This window comes from Megalops cyprinoides, chromosome 6 (assembly GCF_013368585.1).
Source record: "Megalops cyprinoides isolate fMegCyp1 chromosome 6, fMegCyp1.pri, whole genome shotgun sequence".
Lineage (NCBI taxonomy): Eukaryota > Metazoa > Chordata > Actinopteri > Elopiformes > Megalopidae > Megalops > Megalops cyprinoides.
Genome location: NC_050588.1, coordinates 33,613,980 through 33,636,012, shown reverse-complemented (window position 1 = coordinate 33,636,012; position 22,033 = coordinate 33,613,980). Strand labels below are relative to the sequence as shown.

Here is a 22,033-nt window from a genome sequence, read left to right as displayed (position 1 = left end):
GCTGACATTGCGTCAACAAATGGTAACCCGCAGTTTTTTTCAGCGTTACTCTGAGCAAGGGCTGGCCGGCCGACCCATTACAGTCCCCGGCCGGCAAAACAGCAGCGAGCTAAACCTTCCGCTGGTTAGCTGTGCTGCAAAGTGAGGTTCCTAGACCTTCCAGACCTACAGCTCCACAACACACCCTCAAGCCCATGGCAGGATTATCAGCCTGTCACGTCCTGGGCCTATTTTCACATTGCTTTGTGAAGAAAACAAATAAAAAGGGGAGGACAGCTTAGAGGAGTACACTTGTGGCCTTGTGCCAGGGACAGCCTCCAACTCGCATAACTCACATCCATCATCAGCTCTTCTTCAACCTTTCCAACTTGATGCTGCTTGTCATTCTTTCAGACGCTGCCTCCAGGAGTTTAACGTTTATTACTGTGCAGAACCTGAGAAAGTCTTCTTGAATGCCGGTGATATACTGGAAGTCAACAGAAGCACTACAATACCACCATTAATTACAATTATTGCTTAAGTCATTGTTACGCTTAAGTACAGCAAGACAATCATCTTTTCTGAGCGTTTCACCAGCTGACATTGAAGTTGAAGTGATAATGGCGGTAATTCTGAAATTGATTCCTAAGGAAATTTACCTCATCCAATAAAAGGTAACCGCATACTCGTGACAGCCCGAAATACACATTCCGTTGAAGAAATTATGTTGAAACGCATCAACGTGTAAATAAAACATTATAACTCGGGCCATCATTGGGCGTGGGGTTACCTTCTTGCGGCCATGCCATTTGTCAGCTCACAGCTCAGCTATGCGCGTTGAGCGCTGCAGCTTAAACAATTCATCCTGCATGACACATCACCTGCTGTAGAATTCTGTTCCCCGCGATACATCACCTTGTTTTTTTTTTTCCCCCCCACCTTCTTTGCCCTCAGGCTCAACTCTGACTCTCGCCATTCAGGTAACACAATCTTTCTCAGCAACATCTTTTCTACCAGTGAATTCAGCACGTTATGGAAAAATGTGTCACAGCCAGTCTCATTAGTCCCTTGCTGATTAAGACAAAGTTTCAGAAATAGTTGCGACACGGGTATGGAATCCACCCGTGACAAGTAACCCACGCACAGCTATGACTTGGGCAAAACCTTGGATCGTACGTAAATGCTGATGAGTAACCCGATATCAGATCAGCGGGGCACAGCAGAGATCAAAGCGGCGCTGTGCCCGATTCCAGTGAAGCACTCATCGAGCCAATAACCACATTAGAGGCCAGAGTCTCTGAGCAAAAAGCAGGGCAAGCGCACACTGTAACCTGATCATGTGACCAGACTGTGTCACAAAGAGGTAAGCAAACACCAGGTGACAGCAGCAGATTCAGCTCACAGCAGATGACAGCAGAGTGTTCACTTGACCACTAAAAAAAAAAAAACCATCGGCTGTAAAGTGGCACATGATATATAGGCCTCTCGCGAACAATACTGGACTAAGGTACACAATCTTGACGTTGAAACAGTAAAAACAAACAGCATCATAAGGCCTGCTGAAACCAATAACCTTTAGACACACCAGTAATAAACACGTACATTGGTGTACTCTTAAAAGTATTTAACAGAATGCTCATTACACAGTACCACCAGTGGTCGTTTCTGATGGGAAGTACCTTCAGGAAATCAGGAGTAAAAGCTTTGAAATTTCTAATTGCTTTTTTCATCAGGTTTTAGTAATGTTCTTATTTATTTTTGATACCAAACAAACCCCTTTCCAAACATGTATGCACAGGATATGTCTTACAATTGCGTACAGTAAATGTAAGGAGTGGACAAGAAACTACTTGCTGTGAACACGTTTGCCCAGAGAGACCTGGCGCCCCCTGCTGGGAAGATAACAGACCAAAGCAAATGCAACAGTCCTTATGCTTGAAGAAATTCAATATAGCTCCTTTCAGACACGTTCATGATCTGATTGCAGGGATGCAACCCCACACCACCCGTTGCTGTGGAGACAAACATTCATTACCTCAGAGTGGGTACCATCTGCATCAGCTCAGAAGCCCACCGATTGTCATGTCATTACAGAAGACACATCAAGACACTAATTGGGGGAAAACATACAGCACATTTCCTTGTAAAATAAGGGAAACAGAGATATATTTTGTAAATGACTGGTATACACCCAGAGAACATTTTATTTCATTTAAAATGAAAGCCCCATTCGATACAGAATGATGGTCCTTGGGGCACAACATTTCCCATAATCCTCCGAGAGCACAGAAACATGGAACCGTTGCACCAAACAAAGAAGACAGGGTGTGTACAAGGGAGACTGTGAGTACTTATTTATAAATACTGTGGCATCTGTAAAGAAAAAAACATATAAATACAGAAATCCTTTCTAAATGCTTAAAAAGGAAAGTGCAAAATCCCAAAGAGCTGTCTTCTTACTCCCAAGACTTATAGGAAATGATGCCAAAGAGTATTTTCCTGCCAGTCGCTTGGTGAACGGGGGGGGGGAGAGTGTGTGTAGATCAGGGAGAGGGGCCCTGATGTCTATGCTGTCTACAGAGTGTCCGGACGCAGGGTGAAGGGTGGGGGGGGCTGGAGAGAGACCTCAGAGACCGGCATCATTGTAGGTGGGAGTGGGGACCTTCAGGATGCTCTGTGCATTCTCCTCTATCAGTGGGCGCCACTTGACTTCCCCGGTCAGGATCAGGTCCTCTCCATCCAGAGAGTCGATGAACTGCATCTGTACGGTAGGAACACACACACACACACATGAAGGCACAAACACACACACACACACACACACACACACACACACACACACACACACAGCACTGTCAGCTGGGCACAGGTGCATGCTGGGCCAGCTTGGGTGGAGGCCATGAGATCACATTCTGTTCCCACTTCTGACGAAATCTTTAATATGCTTTCAGTTTGATTTATCTCTGAGTGAAAAGAACACAAAACGAAAACTACAACTACCACCCAAGCTCTACCCAACTTGCAACAGTTGTAACATTTTGCACTGACAAGCTTTTAAGATCTATGCATGTATTACAGTCAAGCGAAGACAAGGAACAAAACAAGATGCATTTCCTGAAACGGTCACCAGGAGGCAGCACTAAACCCCACACCGCGACCGTGTAAACGGTCATGTCACTCTCCCATCGGAATTAGGCTGCGCACAGCGCAGAGATTTTAACAGGGCAGAGCGAAGGCCTGAAGTCTTAATTAAAGAAGTTGCCTGAGCTCATGGAAGGAGTATTTGATGAAAGTAATTAGCATGAGTAATGACGCAGGCCGGTGCCAGTACCACTGTACGTGATTTCATTTGAGGGGCCTGGGCTGCCATTTCCTCCTCTGTAGTGTGTCATCAGGCACTGCGCTGTTTTATGTGGTGCACCTGCGATGAAACAGCTTGAAGTGTGATTAAGCGTTTGTTTTCTTTGCAGGCCCTTTTCTACCCTCAGTCCTTTTTCCTTGGAGCCCGACTGCCCTCCTCTGAAACTCTCCAAACGCGAGAAACACTATCTTTTGTTTATTTGTTTTCTCCCGAAAAAATGCCTGCAGGCCCCCCCACGCCTCTCATAAATTCTTGCCGCTGTCTGTAATGGGGCGGCGTAGCTGCCCCCCCCCGGACCCCGTGGCTCGCCCCCTGGCCGCTCTCAGCCAGTCCACGCTGATAAAGAGAACCTGTAACCGCAAGCAGCAGCAGCAGGGCGGTGCCACCCACAGGCCGGAACCCACAACTGCAGGTAGGTCAGGGGAACCCGCTCATTTTTGTCCTCACGCAACATTAACGGCTCCTTCTCTCTCTCACGTTTCATACCTGTGACCCAGTTTAACTGAGGGAAAGGGTAACGGGCGTTAACTCCGCAGGGTGGAGGGGGGAGAGAGGCGGTTGTCCCCTTTTTGGAAATCTCTGCCACCCCAGCTAACCTCCTACCCCGCCCCCATTCCGAGGTGCGCCTGTTGAGGAATTTCTCCCTGTGGCAGATTAATGCAAATGTATCCTAGAGAATTTTCTTCTTTCACGCTTGTGAGGAGCCATTTTTGTGATTCCTAAAAGGAGTAAATCATGTTAGTTTGAAGCATCGTGAACTGTTTAGACAAAGAAATTGATTCGCTTTGGTTACATGTTGATAATGTAACTTGTGTAACACTGGCCACTTTGATGAACGATAATTTCCTCAGAAATTAGATAAAACGCACAATCAGATAAAACGCATATACATATACATACGCACACAGGTAAAATGAAGGTAAGAGAAGGTATATGTGTTGCGTTTCTTAACAAAAGGTGGACATGAGAAAACGTTACTTTATCCTCCTAAGTTGTGTACATGAAGCACCTCAGCTGTCTTTTCGCAAGAGTGAGAGCAACAAAATGTTTACCAGGACAGAAAATCAAGTGTTCAACCAAGCAAAACTACAAAGCAATTTAAACTACAGTGTTTTTTAGCGCAAAATAACGCGCGGCGGGGGCTGACGCAGCCCACAGGTGCTCTCACGGGCGCCAGTGTTTTCAGTCACCCAGAGCAAGAAAATATACAGAGAAAGGGGGACCTCATCTGGGAGCTGTGGAAATTAGGAGAGGAGGAGGAGGAGGAGGAAGAGAGGGGAGGGCAAGGGCACAGCCAGCCCGGGTGCTCTCCCGTTACCCACACACCCCAGGGGGATGGGGGAATGCCAGCTCCAGCGCGCTGCTTCGCCAGCCGCAAAACCGTTGTGAAAATATGTATGACGCAGGACTGTACGCTGGAAGCCCAGCTGACAGCACAGCGGGCACCAAGCCCAAGGATCAACCAGAGAGAGATGAGGGGGAACTCCTCTCGGAGTGACTGCGGAATATCTGAATACGTTCATTCACTATATCCTTCTATAAAGCTTCTGACCAGTACATTCTTCAATTTTCCATTAATATTTCTCACGTTCCGAATCAATAACAACAGGAGCACAACAGGTAGTGAGACAGGAAGCGGTGTATTCAGTTTTTAAATTAAATTAAATTTAATTTAATTTAAATTTTAAATTTTAAATTAATCCATACACTGTGAATGTAATGTTTACCTGCCCAGTAGGTTTTTTTTTTTTTTTGGTAAAAGGGGCATTAACAGAATTTCCAGAATTTCCTTTCATTCAACATGTTCACACTGGGAATACTGCTGTACTAAGAATGAGCAGTTTCGTGTGGTCTTAGTCTGTGAATTTTATAAATATTCCAATCTTATCAGGATGCACAAGAACACGGCCACGGTATCTCAGAGTTGATATTGAGCAAGATGGAAACGCAGTACAACAGCATGTCCTGTACCTGGCTAACCTTATCAGTGACTGCCTTCACACAAACCAGAATTCAAGTATTCTGACTATGACAGGAGTCATGTTCCATTCCGATAACCACAACCGCGATAAGGAAGTATTGGGCTTATAAAACAGTCGAAGAAGACATGTGAGATACTCCCTTTGTTAAAAGGCATATGGAGTCATGCTAACACCTTATTCGCAATATTCCACTTAGGTTATGTCAGCACACGTTCATTGCTTTGAAAGCAATCTTGGGTCATAATTCATTCCCTGGCTAGATGTCATGGCTAGTATGAAAAGATCATAATTCTCAAGTAACGAGATGACAACCATTGACAAAGAGCTACATTGTAAAAGTGCTACATGAAGATTAGAAAATTACCTGGACATCAGATAATTACCTGGAAAGCTCACACCTTTACATGGTTTACAGGGCTTAAAGGAAAATTAACAGTGGCCATACTTCATGGTTCATGTATACAGCTTATTCAGAATATGGCCATAAGCAGGGTAAGGACCGTTATCCGGAATAGCGTTAATGTTGAGGTAGTCAGTGAGATGCAATGGAAGTCCATTAGGAACAAAAATACCAGTCTTTATATCTATACGAGTGTGTCAGTTAAATAGAGACAAGATTCACGACTGAGCATAATTTTTTGTAAATGTCATGCTTAGACACTCGGAGATTTGCACGCTGAGACAGTTGAGACTGACTGTCAGCTGAACCCTTTGGCCTTTATGGGGTGGACTCAACTGCCTGCAGCTGTCAGCTCAACACTTTCCAGCTCAGACTAAAACATACCTGCTGAGACTAGAACCTGGTCTCTGGAACATGGACCTGTTCTACCTGTTCTGCATCTTATACCCAGTACCCAATCATTTGGGCCATATATGATACAGTGTGAGGATCTTTCAAACGCTTCAACATGTTGCTCTTGAGAATAATGATTAGGTTATTATGTTACTGTTATGTGCTCTTATCATAGCACGGTTTTCTGCTGGGTACCTATTCAGTGTAATTTTGGATGTTCTGTACTTGGTTTGTTTGTTCTTGTGATATGTGTTTAATGTACAGTGGCACATGTGCCTTGTCATTCTGCTAAATAAACACTAATAACAGTGTGCTGCTTGAACAGGGGTGGGTCAAGTGCATCCACTTCCTGTTCTCTCCTCAAAACAGGCACGAGAAAACTGGCAGGAGTCTGGGCATGACAACCAGGATGGATCGGTCAGACTCAGGACGTGCAGCCCAGCCTTAATGTGTGGTGTTATGTTTGGGGAAGTAAACCGCTGCCCTGCTGCCCCCTTCGTCCGCACCCCCCGTTTCCCCAGGCGGGAGGGCGTGGCGGCTCCCCTCACCTGTTTGCGGACGTATTCCACCATCAGCTCCAGCTGCCTGGGGTCCTCACACTGTCTGTTGAACAGGTTCCGCCACAGCGCGGCCGCCAGCACTCCATCATCAGACAGGATTCCCTGGAAAAGGAGGAGTGGGGTGGGGGGAGTGGGGAGAAAAACGTGCTCGGTCCTCATGGCCTCCTTTCAAAACGCACCAGCTCCACCGGCTCTAAAACAGCGGGTTCAAGACACGGAGACCTGGCTCCTCAAACTCATCCTCCCTGCAAATTACAGAAATTTCCCAACACGGCAACCGTGGAGTGTTAGCGGCGGTTAGCTAACGGAGCGGCGGGGTACCTGACTCGCCGCGCTTACCTCATCGTATCCGAAAATAGCAGCGTAGAAAGTCTCTGTCATGGCTTTCATGCTTTCCTTCCGCTGGATGGCATCGATCTGCGTCAGAGGAAAGAGGCTGTCATGAGGGAGGGAGGCGGTGCGGAGCCCGGAGCCCTGGGGGCCCGAAGCCCCAGCTGCGTTGTGGGGAGCTGGGGGGGGGCTGGGGGGGTGGTGGTTACGACACTATTTTGGATAAACAGACCAGGACTCATGGTTTTGTTACTCACGTTTAACCACATTTTCCACGTCAAGCGAAGCGCTATTTTTTTCCGCCATAAAATAAATATCGGTTTCCCCGGGCTGTTTTCTTTGCATAATTTCCTGTAAGGCTGGCACTAGCTGCAGCTAGCCCGTGTCTTCCCACCATCCTGTCTCTCTTATGGTGGCATTGTGACGTACGGCGCAGTGAATGGTCAAGTATTTCAACAATCGCTTGCTCGCAGCCTACATAACCAGGAGTCTGAACGGGTGGAAGATTCGTGTTGAGATATCAAGTCGCTAGTCACTAATTCCATCATCGTTGTGGCAGACTGCAATTTAAATAATCTGATTTCTTTTCCACGTAAAGCATTACACTGAGGTACCACATCTAATCAATGGAACAATACCTCTCCTGTAATTAAGAGGCACTAAATACTCAATAATTAAGGGCTGTGGGATGGGATGTGTTGCAAATTTACTAAAATCTGCAACAGGCAAAAATAGCTAATCCATCTGAGAGCTGCCCGAAGCAAAAACGCAATGTAACACCTCCGTGTTAGTCACTTCCTGTTTTATGAGGCCACAAATTCAGAGAGACACCACAGAAACAATGGAATATTACTCTTCCCTCTGCCGATTGGCCCTGAGGCAAGCAACTGACTTCCACAACACGCTTTACATGAGGTTTTCCATACAGTGGTAATTAGCACATCCCTTTACAATACTCCACATGACCAGCAGAGGGCAGGGGTCAGCGGCTGCACACAGAGCAGGTCGACTGAGATGGATATCGATGGAATGTTGGGGCTTCTGAAAATCGGGGGGCTGGGAAAACCAGCCAAAACATGGCACCTGGGGAAAAGACAGGAAGCTCAAAGCCGTGCAAGTAGCGGCTAGGACACCTTGGGTCAGGTAGCCTGGCACAGAAACGATAGTGCCCGTCAAGTTATTATGTCCTTACTCCACAAGCATCGAGACAATTACCGGTTCCTTGTGGTAACGTGTCATATGGAGTAGATAATTATTTCCCATATCAACAACAATGTGATTTCACACATTGTGAAAGGAGGTGTGTGTGTGTGTGTGTGTGTTGGGGGGGGGGGATATATATTTGGCAAACATGACTTCAATGGTTCGGCCCAAAACCAAACAGAAATGAAAGGCACAGACTGGATCACCCCCCCGGTCTTTCTGATTAATTTTGATAATTAGCTTGTTTATTCAAAATCAGTTAAGGCCTGTAGCACATGACTGCGTCGGGGTATCTGAGCAAGGCACCTGTTCATAATTAAGAGACCTGTGGGTAATTACGCACATGTGGCAGCGTTTTGCCTCAGAGGCAACGGTCTGACGCAGCTCCCATCCAGTGAAGATATTTAATATGCTTCACCAATCACACGGAGACGGCGCACAAGACAGAATGTTGCCCTTTCACTTGAAATTAGTGTCATATCTCACTTTTTGTTACTACACTGAAAAAACACCCCCCCTCCACACACACACACACCCCCCCGGCCAGACTATGCTTTCCCATGCCACGCCACGCTCTGCACATGGGGAAACCTGGCAGCCCCCCCCCCACCACACTCAACATGGAGGGAATGACAAGTGTTTTCTTTCTGTCCGTGCAACTCGTGAAAAACAGTGACCCGTGCAAGCGCCTGCCCAACTGCAGCTGCCGTGCCTCCGCTGCAGCGCTGCTCGGTTCTCAGGTAAGTAACGAAAACCAGAACCACGCAGGCCCGAGGCTCGCCACCGGGGGAAAAAAAAAACGCACAAAAAACACTTAAGTATGCTCTGTGGTTAAAAAGTAACTTCTCTTCAATGTACAGAAAATATCTTGTAACCCCCCAGGTATCCTGAAAAACACACACAATTTCATAAGAGGCCAAAGTCTACCCCGCTGTTTTAACAGTACGGCACATTTGCCTGCCCTTTAAACTTCATACAGCGCCACTTCTCCTTAAGAGACCAGCAATCGTCAGGAAAGCTCACACTGACTATAAGCACTTAGTGGTGATTTACGGTCTCTCAATGGGCACATTCAGTAAGAGCACAATGCCACCTACCACAGCGCTACACGCAGGAGAATGTGGACAGCGTGCAAAGGCGTAAGAGCAGGTCACATCTTCACAGCCCCGTGTCTTCAATAAAATACTCTTCTGTTCTTGCAAATGGATTTCTGTACATATTTAAGCCAATCAGAATCACACATCAGTGGAGTAATTCATATAAGGCAGGGAAACAGCCTACCATGGAGCGAAAATCACTTTCAGTGCCTTGGTAATAGTTTGCACTATTCAGAATAACCAAAAGCTTTTGAATTGTCATATTGCTATGCAAATACTTAAATTTAACTTTCATCCTGTAATGTACAATTGTGCATTTCTGGTCATGCTTTTGATGAATACTTTTGATGAAAATCTTTTTTCCCTTTGAATATCTGATTGAGTTTTCATTTTAACACACTATAAATTAGCTAAACTGCCTGAAGTATTTCGCTTTATGAGATGCCCTATTTATTTCTTTATTAAGGAGACCGCTGAACTTTGGAAGGTCAGGCTTATTCTTGTTCAGAATACCTTTACAGAACTCGCGAACCCCGTTCCTTCCTTCGGAATGCAGGCGCACAATACCGTTTTTCACGCGCGACACCGACACCAGCGCTAGGGTTACGGGGAGCGAGGCGGGAGTGCTCCAGCGTGACTCTGGCTGCTCTCCTGGAGCCCGGCTCAGAGCCGGGGGCCGGAGGCTCCAGCAGGAGAGTTAAACAAACAACGGAGGGGCTGTGAAGGCCTCTCCCTGCCATGTCCTCCCCGCGTTAACAAGGCTCCCTTTATTACAGTAACCTTCCCTCAGTCAGAGAGTTATAGGCTTGCCCTGATGGTGCCCTCAGGCGGCGTGGGCGGAGGGCTGGAAAATGAGGCGAGCTGAAGCGCCGCCGCCGCTGCTCCGCGGCACCGCCGAGCCGCCAAGCCGCCGGGGCTGCGGTCCCCGCCGCCAAGCCACGCCGCGAGCCACCGTCCGCGGTTCACCCTCGCCGCGTCAGGCTGACGTCACACACTGCCCGCGTTTGGAGGGCTCCATGGAAACGCGTTTTTTTTAAAAGGCACACCAGGTGACGTGATGATGCTGTAAAAGGGGGGGGGGGGGGGGTGTTTGTTTGTTTGTTTGTCCATCGCTGCCCTGCGAGGCACTTTGTGCCGTCGGGCCCGCGTCCTGGCCTGTCATGTTCCACATTGCGTCAGCCCGTTCCGCCGCCTAGCTAACCGAAAGCGTTTAACCCTTTTTCCCCGAGCCCCGGGGCGAGTGATGATTTAAAGAGGTCAATAAAAGCTGCTGAGCAGGGCTCGTCCACATGAGAATTAGCCCTTGGCTCCCTGGCAGGAATCCTCAGCTCAACTCTGCTGAATAATACTGATAATGACAATAATAAATTCACAGCAAAAGACACCTGAAAATGAGAGGAGTTCATAAAAAAACCATGCTGAAAATTTCATCCTGGTTTAAAGTCCCCGGGAGAGGAGTGTTACACCATGGAAAAGCCGCTGGATGGTGGCACAGAAACGGCAGTGATTTCACTCTTTTGCTCTCTCTCTCCCTCGCGCCTGTTTTCAAGCCAAGGCAGACCCTATTAAAGCTATCATGACCAAAACAAAGAAGCAATGGGCGGAAGTCATGTCAAGACCTCCGTGCACATAATGTGAACATAAGCAATGGCATAAGATAAGATTAGACAATCATTTAAGCAATTTACACGTAAGAACCTCCAGCTTTCAAGCTTCCAGCTTCTTCATATAACAAGGGATTAAGACTGTAAATCAGTTCAAAAAGTGAAAGATTTAAAGGTAAGGGGGGCAGAAAAAGACGACTTCTCACGTTATATAAAATGGACTCGCTGCTTATTCAGCCAATAGCAGCCGGGGGAAAAAAAGAGCTCGACTTTGCAGGGAGGCAGGGACCTACCAGCCGTGACCTACGGGAGGGTGAAGATGGGCTCGGAGATAAAGAATTTGGCGGGACTGAGACGTCGTTCACAGACAGCAGTCCGCAGAAGCGATGCGGTGGGAGGCTGGGGTTGGAGGTTGGGAGCCGCAGGGACTGTTTTCACAGCTGTGTCCATGCCTCTCCGGGCCCTTACTTAGACTGACAGCAGCCCAGCACGGCTGCCACCTTAAACATGGCTCATCAACAGCCACTTCAGCCACTGCAATAAAAGGATTACATATACCTTCTGGGGTCTCATTTGGCAAAGAAAAAGGTTCCCTCCATCTGGGGAACACCGGGGGATTGTGATAGGCCTCTGTCTCTGTCCGACCTGACCAATTAGGGCTGATTCATGCCCTTTCTTCAGCTGGAGTCCTTTGATCCTCTAAAGACACATTAGGAAAATCAAGGAGGAAGGGCTCTGCAAAATGTAGACGCCGCTGCAGCGGGCATAAGTCACTTCAGAGAGATTATTCAGCTTTTTAACTGCTTCCGCCAGCGAGGAGAAATGCTGCATTGGTCATCACCTTGGTAATCAAAAAAATCCAGGAAATGTTCCCATGAAATAACACTTTAACATGCAACAGCACCTTACCGAGGGATCACTGAATAACCCAGTATTCATTTGTTGTGATGTCAGTTTGAATCTCAAAATGTTGTGCAGCTGTAAACACAACACACACTGAAAGCCATGGAAAACATGAAAAAAAATTTCATCTCTAACTGAAAACACTAGGTTCAGAGGCCAAACAGAATCCTGAGTCACTTAAAATGGTAGAAATGATCAATTTCGCTTATTTATTTTATTTTTCCAAAACACTGGTCAACATGATTTCTTTTTTCCTCATGTCAGCAAGGGACCCCTTTTCTCTGGCAAGCACAAGTCAAAAAAGGTGTTGCATACGGTTGATGATAACCTTCCATTTAATTTTGCAATTCCATTTTTCATTTAGCTACTGTGAATTCTGATCTTATACCATGTGAGGGTGAAATATTTAAAGCAAATTCCAGCACTGATGAGATACCAGCCTCATACACTTGCCCTGGAATCACCCTATAGCATGATATAACACCTTATTTATGAACAGATAAGTGTGAATTTGTAGTTATTCAAGGAAATATACCAGCTCTGCTGACAAATGTACTGAACCAGCCCTAACAAAGGTAGTCATGCATGTTGCAAATACACGCACAGATTAGTTTAGTGTAATTTGTTATTTGATAGGCTACATTTTCTAAAACACAGATACTCAGTCCTGGTTCATGTAGACTTCAGTGTCTCCTTTCCTTGCAACAACTTATCACTGTCTTGACTGAACCGATTTGACCTCATTAGTTTTCAAGGCTTTGAGAGCGCTTGCGGCTTTCATAGAACTGGAAAACCTGCGGCAGAAACTTCAGGAAAGGAGTTCACCGTTCTAAACAAATCTAATGAATTACCATGTTGAAATATTATTCTTATTTTTATAATGAATATGTTCATTGTTGAAGACACCGCTTCAAAAACCCTGCAGTGTCAACCTGCTTTCTTTTGAGTTTGAATGAACTATGTGCAATTCAATATTTTTTGGGGTGAGGGGTAGAATTTTCAAAATGAAAGACTGATGCAATTATGGACATTTTCATCATTTTTTCAGTCAATCATTCCTTGATTCACCCTCCAGCAAGACAAATGATAGACATTCCCACTACATCCATTCATATAGCCAAGTACTGAAATTAATGTCAGTGCATTAATTATAACACTGGTGTCCACACTGAAAGCACATTCTGTTTCTACAAACCATACCTTGTTCTTCAAAATGCTATTAAATTCAGTGCAGAATGACTGTCCGCATAAACTTTAGAGCGTAAGCTGATAAATTTAAAACCGTCTTGCCCATGCCAAAACTCTTAATGCCTTCTTATGGGCAGTAACACAAGGCTGCCAAAGCAGAGAAAGGAATTTAGGAATCAATGGTGTACTGTGGCAGTTCAAAAACGAACAAAAACGAAAGGGGAATAGCAAGGGACACAACAAAAATGCTTTTATATATGCAGCTGAAATACCATAACTCGTGTATCATATAGAATTGAGCTTTAATGCAATGACTGTGGTATCCCGCCAGTGTTGTTACTGACATTAGGAGGGAAGTTCAGGGCAGCTCTCACAGGCGGTGCGGGTGACTCACCCCCATGATTTTGCTCCTCTGCTCCACGTCCTCCCACATGGAGTGAACGATGTAGCGGCACATGTACTTCCCGGCACGACCCTCCTGCCTCATCCGTACCAGACACATCCTGCAGGCGGAGGGAACAACTTTAGCAGCTAACAGAAAAACACGCACATGCACACTACGCAGTGCACTCCATAAAAAAACACAAGCCATTATAGGACACTCTCAGTGGGATAACCAATGGGATTCCCTGTGATAATATCCCACCAACAGTGAATGGCAAGTTTTGTTTTTTTGGGGGGTGGGGGTGGAGGAGTGTGACATCAAGAAGGTTGTGATGTAAAGCAAGATATTAACTAGGTTCTTTTCTACAATATTCTATACATATTTTATTTTCTCACATACATTATAAACACATCTAAATAAACATAGTCCATCAACATAACAGGAAACAGTGAAATTGTCATTGGTAACAAGAGGCATTATCTGGGGCAAACTGTATAGAGCTATGGAACACTGTGGTATTTCAACACAGGGCTGTAATCAAAATGCATGCACATGGCATTCGGGGGGGTGGGGGGTCGGAATTAAACACCCGACAACAGCATGAGACAGAACTCTAGGAACTCAATCTGCCACCATACAGTCTCTTTAAATAACCCGTACTGTCCATAGGCGATTGCCTTAAAGAGGAGGTGAGAGGTCATTTGCAAGTACTGTGGCACTGAAAGTCTGCTCCTCTGAGGAAGTCATTCAGTCCCTTATCCCTATAAAACTTAGGTTTTTTACTAGCTCATTACCATGTAACAATGGTAAATAACCATGCTTAAAGAGCAAAAAAAACATGACCTTTCTGTCAGATAAAAAACATCCTAATTGCTGAAAACAGTACTTCCCATAAACAACCACCAAAACGCCACCAGTCCTATTTGGCAAGTTCAAAAGTACACTCAAATTCAGCTCAAGATGCTCAATTTTATTCCCTGCTTTACGAGATTTGCACTTATGACGGGTTGCTAAACTAATAACACATTTTTTAATTAAATGGGAATAACATCACTGCCCACATGTTCCAAACCATTGTGTGGAAACATTAAATGTCAGTGGCATATCCAATGACAGAGAACTTCTGCTTCCTCATCAGCTGATTCTCAACCCAATCTGAGGGCAAAGGCAAAGAGAGATGACTTTGTAGTCTTTGATGTGTGTGGCTCATTTTATTCATTGTTATTTTATTACAATCAAAAGCAACAAGTTCAGACAATCTGGAATCGTGACGCACTATCTGGCATTTGGCCCCAGAGTGAGCTTCAATAGGATCTGAAGAGCAAGTTAATAGGATCTTCCTAAGCCTCGAACAAAACAGTCTTCTAATAAACAGGATCGGCATCAGTATGCATTGTATATTGAATAAAATTATTTACTGAATTAGTTTAAAACACAGCTTTCCCCAATCAGTTGGTTTAAAGAAAGATGGGTTTGAGAGGACTATCCAGCAACATAGCAGAACCAACAACATAACATGTATTTAGACTTACTAAGATGAATACGTATGACAGTAAAAGTTTCAATGGGTTGGCCACCTCAGAGGACCAGAGAAGACAGGTGTCCTTTTGTGATCACTGATCAGCCCATAAAAAAAACCCAGCAAAAATACACCACCTTCACTCTGTGACCTCACAACGAGGCATCGTATTTCTTTACAAAATCATCGCAAAACGTCCCAAATCACGGCGGGGATCACTTTCACTGGAACCCGTGTCAGCTGAGGTCAGGAGTGACAAAACGAGGAGAAGCGGAGAACCGTGGACGCAGGCCAGAAATTCCCCACTGCACCGCTCTGCATCCCACGTCTACATTTAACTCACAGATTCTTTCCAGGACGCAGCCAGCAGAGCGCCGTAAAGCGTATTTGAAACAGCCGTGACAAGTTAACGGCCCCTAAAGACAAGACACCGCATGAACCTGTTTTATGTGTTCAACCTTCTCAGCGCATTATCAGTTTAACCTCAATTGAATCCGTGAGGGCTTTCCTTGCTCAGAGGAAACAGGCCCACAGATCTGCTGTGGAGTACAGTATTTACCGTACACAACCCTCCCCAGCTCCACCTCAGATCGGCAAGCTGTCTTTGATGACGAGATTTAGAAACAAAGACATTACCACATCTGAATCAGTGTGTATCAATGCTTCTTTTATTGGTTTGTGGGGTGCTTGGCACGCTCTCATCAGATACAGTCCAAATAAGAAGGCAGGGTGCCAAAACAAGTAGATTAGGAAAGCCTACAATGAAGCCATACATATAAAGCACATGGATTTGACGTTTTAATGACCGTTTGCTCCATCTGTCTTGTTCTCTGCATTATCCCTGGTTCCTTGTACAGTACATCCTTAATGCCTTATGAGCACAAAAAAAGGTCTTCAACATTACCGATGAAGTCTTCCATGTGCGAGTCGTGCAAGATGAGGTACTCACCAGACGTGGAGCTGGGCCACCAGAAACCAGGAGTTGAGCGTGTCTGGGAGGGAGCACTCTGCGGGCAGAGAAGGCAGTGCGTCAGCCAATCCCGTACAATCGCGCGCTGTATTCTCAAACCAATACTGAGTTTACACCTGCTTTTTTTCCCCCGCTATGAAAACAACATAACCAAGCTGTTAAGTGTCACATTAATCTTTCGTGATGCCAATGAAACACTCTGTCCCAGTGCACACATTTGAACATTTCTGTTTATGTTGGTAACTCTTGGATTATGTTATTCAAACTGCAAAATACATTTCCTTCAGTCCATCCCTAAATATCAATATGGAGATCCAAACAAATGTTCTCTCCTGACTGCACCCTACCATAGGTACCACCATAAATATGCTCAGGGCAAGATCAGGGCACTGGTCACTCCGATGTGGGCATGTATTTCACAGTATTTCACTTCAAAGCTGGTCTTCGTTTTCGGGGAGATCTTTACTAATAAGTTTTCAGTCACTTTAATTACAGCAACATACAATGAAAGACAACACTGGGCGTTGCCTGTGTACTTACTGTCCTTTATCTATGGATAAAAAATGTATTTGGCCAGTCTTTTTCAAGAATGTATTCAATTCTTACATATGACCTAAAATACTCTTAGAGTTTGCCAGGTCCTGAGAAGCAAATGCAACATGCTTACTTTCAAAGAATTCGTCATAGTTGATTCTCTCGACACAGCAAGTATACATACGCAAGGCAGCAATCTTAATTTTCTGTAAAACAAGAGAAAAACAATGTTTCAGGATCAACCAACAGATTCCTTGAGCTGGGCTGCAGATGGTCAGGAACCTGTCAGCAATTTACCCAGTTGTAACACGCTGATGGAGCTGTCACTCAACGGGGCAGCTATTGGAAGAGCGGGCCTGAAGCTGAGGCTAAATCTCGCGGAGTGAGCATGGCTTTCTTTACACCACCTTTGTTATATTTCGCCCATTATGAGGCCATAATTCAAATTCACACATTATAAAAAACAGAGGCTTTGGCTTGCATGGATAATGGCATAAGGAGAGTGGAATGTGAACCATGAGTAAGTCCCACTGTGGGCAGCCTGGACCAGTCTTACTTGGCGGCCGCTTTGAGCTGCAGTGCAGCTGCTGTGTGTGTGTGTGTTGCATGCTGTCATTTCAGAGCCTTGTGCAATTAGGCTATAATCCTTAGACCCCCTCGCTCTTGCTCTGTTTTATCAAATAGAGCAAAGGATACCAATAGGCCTGTCCAAATAGAAAAAGACGGCAGCTGCATGTCCTGTATTGAATGTTGATTTTCAAATATAGAAAAAAAACACCAAAAACCACAGACCTTTTTCCTGTACCACCAATCAGGCTTCTGCATACCTTGACTTAATGTCAAATGCCCAATATTCAGAACTGAGGAGCATACTGAATTTGACAGCCTTTCATGTAGAGGGCAGTCTACTGAATGTGCAGCATCCCATCATACAATCCCATACAATCCCTTTCAGCTACAAAAGGAACAGAACCATGAGCTAGATAATCTAATGCACTGCATAAATACCTCCATGAAATTTAAAAGACATGATTCCAGGAGCGTGATGGGACGCCATTTACCCATTTGTTGTATTTGAGAGGTCCTGTGAAGCCCATGGCTTCGATAAGCTTGGTGAACGCTCCCACCTCCTCCTCTGTGGCTTGTGGAGTTTCTTTTACTGAATAGAGCTGTGGGGAGAAGGCATGCATTATTACCAGACCACACACACTGAGGGAGATCAACAGTGTAAGGCCACAATATAACCACGCAACTATACATGTGTGTACACACACACACACAAGCAAAAAACATACACAACTGCAATAATTTTTTTGTCTTAGCTTGAAGCCATACTGTGACAAAAACACAGAGTACCACTTGCAGCACAAAAAAACCTAGGCAGGTGCCCCAGATTTTAATAAGCTAATTTATTTTTAGATATATGCCGGAAGAGGCCAGCTGATACAGCAAGCAGTTGAATTTCGTACAAGAACATAGTGCAGTTACATAATTATCAGACCTAATTTAAATGCTTGCTTATTAAAGCCCGGCCCTATTTAAAGCAGAAAAGCTATAACGCAGTGAGACTGTGCCACTTGATTCTCACTTACATGCAGAGTCTTGCGGTTCATTTACTGTAATTCTAATCATCACTTTACCTTAACTGTGGTATTGTGGTATTAGGTATTGTCAGTGTGCGTTACAATTGGAAATGATTCATGAGATGAATACCGGCATTGTATAATGTGTGAAATACCACAGCTGGCAAACAGCATGCGTGAGACAGCAGATCAGACAGGATCAGCAAAATACGTGGTCAATGCCCTTGGTCGCTTAGATTTAACATATTAATCAGGGACTTTAGGTAGCTAAGTAGAACTGACCTAATTTGACCTATTGTAGATGGAAGTGATTACAATTATACAATGAACAAAATACGGTCATACGGGTTCAAAATACGGTCACCTGAAACGAATGCCAAAAACCAATGATCCTAATTATGAGTTGATCTCTCTGATATAGTGCACACTACTGTACCTTTTCTTCAGGACTCAAAAAATATTTTTCATTGTATTATGTATTTATTACAAATTATACAATTTTGTAGGCTGTGGAACATGCAACTTTTGGATTGCTCTTATGTACTGTAAGCGTACTGGCAGTGTACTGTTTAATTTTCCCTCAAAACATTTTACCTGCTAGGTGCTACGGTAATTGTCATAGGTAGGAGATTCAAGTTACACAAATTCTAAAGGACTTTCCTGGGGGACTACAGAGGGCTTTTTAGGTTAGGTTAGGGGCATGCAAAAATAAATACGTACACTGTACAGGACCTAAATGTCAGTATGACCACTGACTACTAATTATTATGGATGTGTGCGCAAGGATTTCAAATAATTTGATATTCAAAGGTTCAACTGCTCCAAAGACTGGACATTAAAATGTTTGAATCCTGCCTTTTATGCAAGTGCTTTATGAAAATACAGTTCTTGCTATGTAAATAAATATACGTGGCAACGAAGCACATGAATAGTGATGCAGATGACTGACAAGTGACCTCATGGCTGAGTAATAGCAGAAACGACAAGGAATTTGTCATGATTCTATGTAATGGATTAAGGGGACCAAGGTAAAAGACAGGGAGGCATAAAACTCTTATTTCAACAGGCAGGATGAGAAGAGTGAAACCAAAGTGTTGCGACTGTTCAGTGAACAATGTGAAGGACCACGGCTGTGCTTTTTCTGTCACCTTGGGTGAGGTTTAAATTGCAGTGCAGTCCCCTGGCACTTTGCCTTTAATGTGATGGGCAATGGGAAGTTTAATTGTTTCTTTTGGCATGTCACTGTACAGTTTTGCTCTAACCCTACTGTCAGCTTTGTAGAGACCTTACCACATACATTTTTTTTGTTTGGATATACTTCTGTTCTTTTGTGCTTTAAGTCGCTCTGGATAAGAGCGTCTACTGAATGATTGTAATGTAATGTAATTTTTTTTTGTTTATTTGGGGAAGGGATATTGGTCGTACCTCTCTGGTGTTGTGCAGTGTCCGGCACTGTGTCTGAGACGGGCTGGAGGGGCCTACCCTCGCGCAAACCGCTAAAGCTCGTGAGACACATGCTTCTTGCTCTACTGCCTGTATAGGGGAAAAATAAGGATTTAAAAGAACCATCCAACCATCAAAACTATACTGACAGTTGTGCCTCCCAATGTTGCGTCGTAATTTTAACTAGCCACTGCTTGTAAGAGTTAACAGCAACTCTCTTGACTTGATTCTAAAGAACTTAAACTCAACATTTTGTGAAGAGTACTCTTTAGCTACCTTCAACTTTTAATAACTACAAATAGGTACCTAATGTGCAATACTATAGTCTGGGTACACTACATATCTAACATTAATGAGTTTTAAAAGATTTGTTTTAAGCAATGTCATTTTTCTTTAGCAGTTGTCGCTGACATTAATTCAAAATCGTTATGTGAAAAGATGGCTGTTTTACATTGTTTTGCTAGTTACTCAAAATTACATACAATTAAGCAAAAGAGCCATCTATTGAGACCCCCCTTCATAATATTTATTACATGTATCAGCTACTTTTGGCTGGGTGGCTGGCTGCCTAGCTAGTTACTTTCGAGATAAAACAGGAAGATTTAGTCTATTAACACAAAATCTCAACATTCTGGAGACAGCTAACCTCACAAATCGTAAATTGCGACATCTTTATAGGTAGTCTAACCAACCATAACGACCCATGTTGCTCACAATCACACTGTGTTCTCGAAGCTAGCTTAAAAAATCCATCCACAACACAATACATTAGCTGACCATAGATAATGAACAGTGTTTCTCAAAATGTATTATTTGCTAGCTGCGCCAGCTCCTACTGCAAATTCAGTCATCATCGATTGCTTGCTTGCTAAGAAACTGCTGGTTAGCTTCCCTGCATATTCATGTCAGCGAATACCTTGCTAGCCAACAAGCTTTATTTTAACGTTACCTTTCCAAGTGCTGCCCTGGATGCTGAAATATTTATAATGCTTCTTACGCCGGACTGCACAGCGCGCCGATACATGATTCCCCTAACGTTAGCTACAATAATATAATATTGCAACTGAAACGCGGGGAACAAATTGTTTTCTCAATTAATTCTTCCCGTTTTGTAACACTTTGAAATTGTCCCTCCTCCAGTGCAATGTCAAAGGAATCTGTCCGACCACTATATCTGCCCGTTCTGCAAACGCAGTCTGTTTCAGTACATTCCGCCTACCGTGAGGACTCGCTGTTACATGAAGTAGAGGCAAATCAAAACAAAGTCGCACATTCTGTTGAGCTAAAATTTGTGTTGCGGAAATGGAATATATTTTGCATGTAAAAAGTAATATGTGTAGTAAAACATTGCGCTACATAGTTTGTTATTGTGACGCAGGATTTTTCTCTTTGAAAAGTGCCGCAGAGTAGACGCTTGTACGCTTGTCATATTGAGAGTCATTGTTCTTCGGTTTTTGTCCACTCTCGTAGCATTTATGAATAAAATCTGGGAACTGACGGAGGTTAGATCACCGAGGTCATCAACAGTAAATGTGTTTCTGTGGCTGCACAGGAATGGTGTAGACAGAGTCTGTGTTTGCTCAAATCCCAGACTGCACATTTTTTTTTACCCATAAACCAGTAAAGTTTTTCAACACAGATTTAAAACAACCTCAACACCCTTTCCACCCACTTCACCTCTACCGGAACACATAAATCCACCTTGCCTAACCAGAAGGCTGCTGGAGGGAAGTGTTCATCTGAGAGCCAAATCACAGCATCCTCTGCTGGCTCTGATGGCTTACCCACAAACAGTATGTTCTTTGCTCTATATTATAAAACACATTGTTGGACTTTTCTTTTTCCAAAGTTTACTTTTTGTTTCAAACAGACTGAAAAGCTGGCTGTGTTCAGATTATAATAACACTGCAGCTGTGAATTGCGCCTCTGGACTGATGCTATAGCTAAGGACGTTTGGCTTATGTATAAAGTCTATCATTAAGAGCAGGACACTGCCTTACCCTGCCTTAAATATATACACCTTCTTCTTTCATCAGATATGTCTTCTTTCTTTCTAGTCATGTATATGCAGAGACTTCTGCACAAACCCAGTGAACTGCCAACCTCAAACCTCAACTAAACATCAAGGCCCCCAAAAACAATGGAGTTTTCAGTTTCAGTTAAAAATGCATCCCTTTCTTGATTGATTTATTTATGCGAGTTGCATAAATTTCATTGAAAATTTTCAATTGGTACTTCATTATAACCCATGACAAAAGTGAATACACATTGGTATGTACACATGTAATTTCTTTACACTTTTCAAAGAGCTCTCTTTGAAAAACTTCAAAATGGTGCCCAGACTTCAGCTCATGACTAGTGTACTGTTGTTGTTCAACTTATTACCTTCATCCTGAGGTTTTTGCATTCGGATCCACTTGTCTGTCCAGCCATCCATATCAAAGGGGAGTACTAACATCATTTTACCACTTTGAAATAAGTGACAATCATGTGAAATGCATTGTTGTGTGTGTGTGTGTGTGTGTGTGTGTGTGTGCGCGTGTGTCATAGACAGCACACGCTGACCAGGCGGATGTATGTAATGTTGAAAGTTAAAATA

General features: G+C 44.1%; 1 protein-coding gene across 1 annotated transcript; it reads right to left on the bottom strand.

Moving 5' to 3' along the window:
• Nucleotides 1-1,780: 1,780 nt before the first annotated feature.
• On the bottom strand, nucleotides 1,781-20,594 carry LOC118779131 (ubiquinol-cytochrome-c reductase complex assembly factor 1). Its single transcript, XM_036531047.1, has 9 exons — nucleotides 20,384-20,594; nucleotides 19,417-19,524; nucleotides 17,470-17,577; nucleotides 16,542-16,614; nucleotides 15,854-15,911; nucleotides 13,395-13,503; nucleotides 7,015-7,092; nucleotides 6,664-6,777; nucleotides 1,781-2,740 (listed from the first exon to the last, which is right to left on the bottom strand). Exons 1-9 carry the CDS (start codon nucleotides 20,456-20,458, stop codon nucleotides 2,606-2,608), a joined length of 858 nt encoding a protein of 285 aa, XP_036386940.1. The 5' UTR covers nucleotides 20,459-20,594; the 3' UTR covers nucleotides 1,781-2,605.
• Nucleotides 20,595-22,033: the final 1,439 nt, after the last annotated feature.

Excerpts from the sequence above, each read along its gene's own strand:
- LOC118779131 (XM_036531047.1), bottom strand. The coding sequence starts at position 20,458 with ATGTATCGGCGCGCTGTGCAGTCCGGCGTAAGAAGCATTATAAATATT. Across the intron at positions 15,912-16,541 it reads CTATGACGAATTCTTTGAAA|AGTGCTCCCTCCCAGACACG; the intron begins GTAAGCATGTTG and ends CTCTGCCCGCAG. Across the intron at positions 2,741-6,663 it reads TGGAATACGTCCGCAAACAG|ATGCAGTTCATCGACTCTCT; the intron begins GTGAGGGGAGCC and ends CCTACCGTACAG.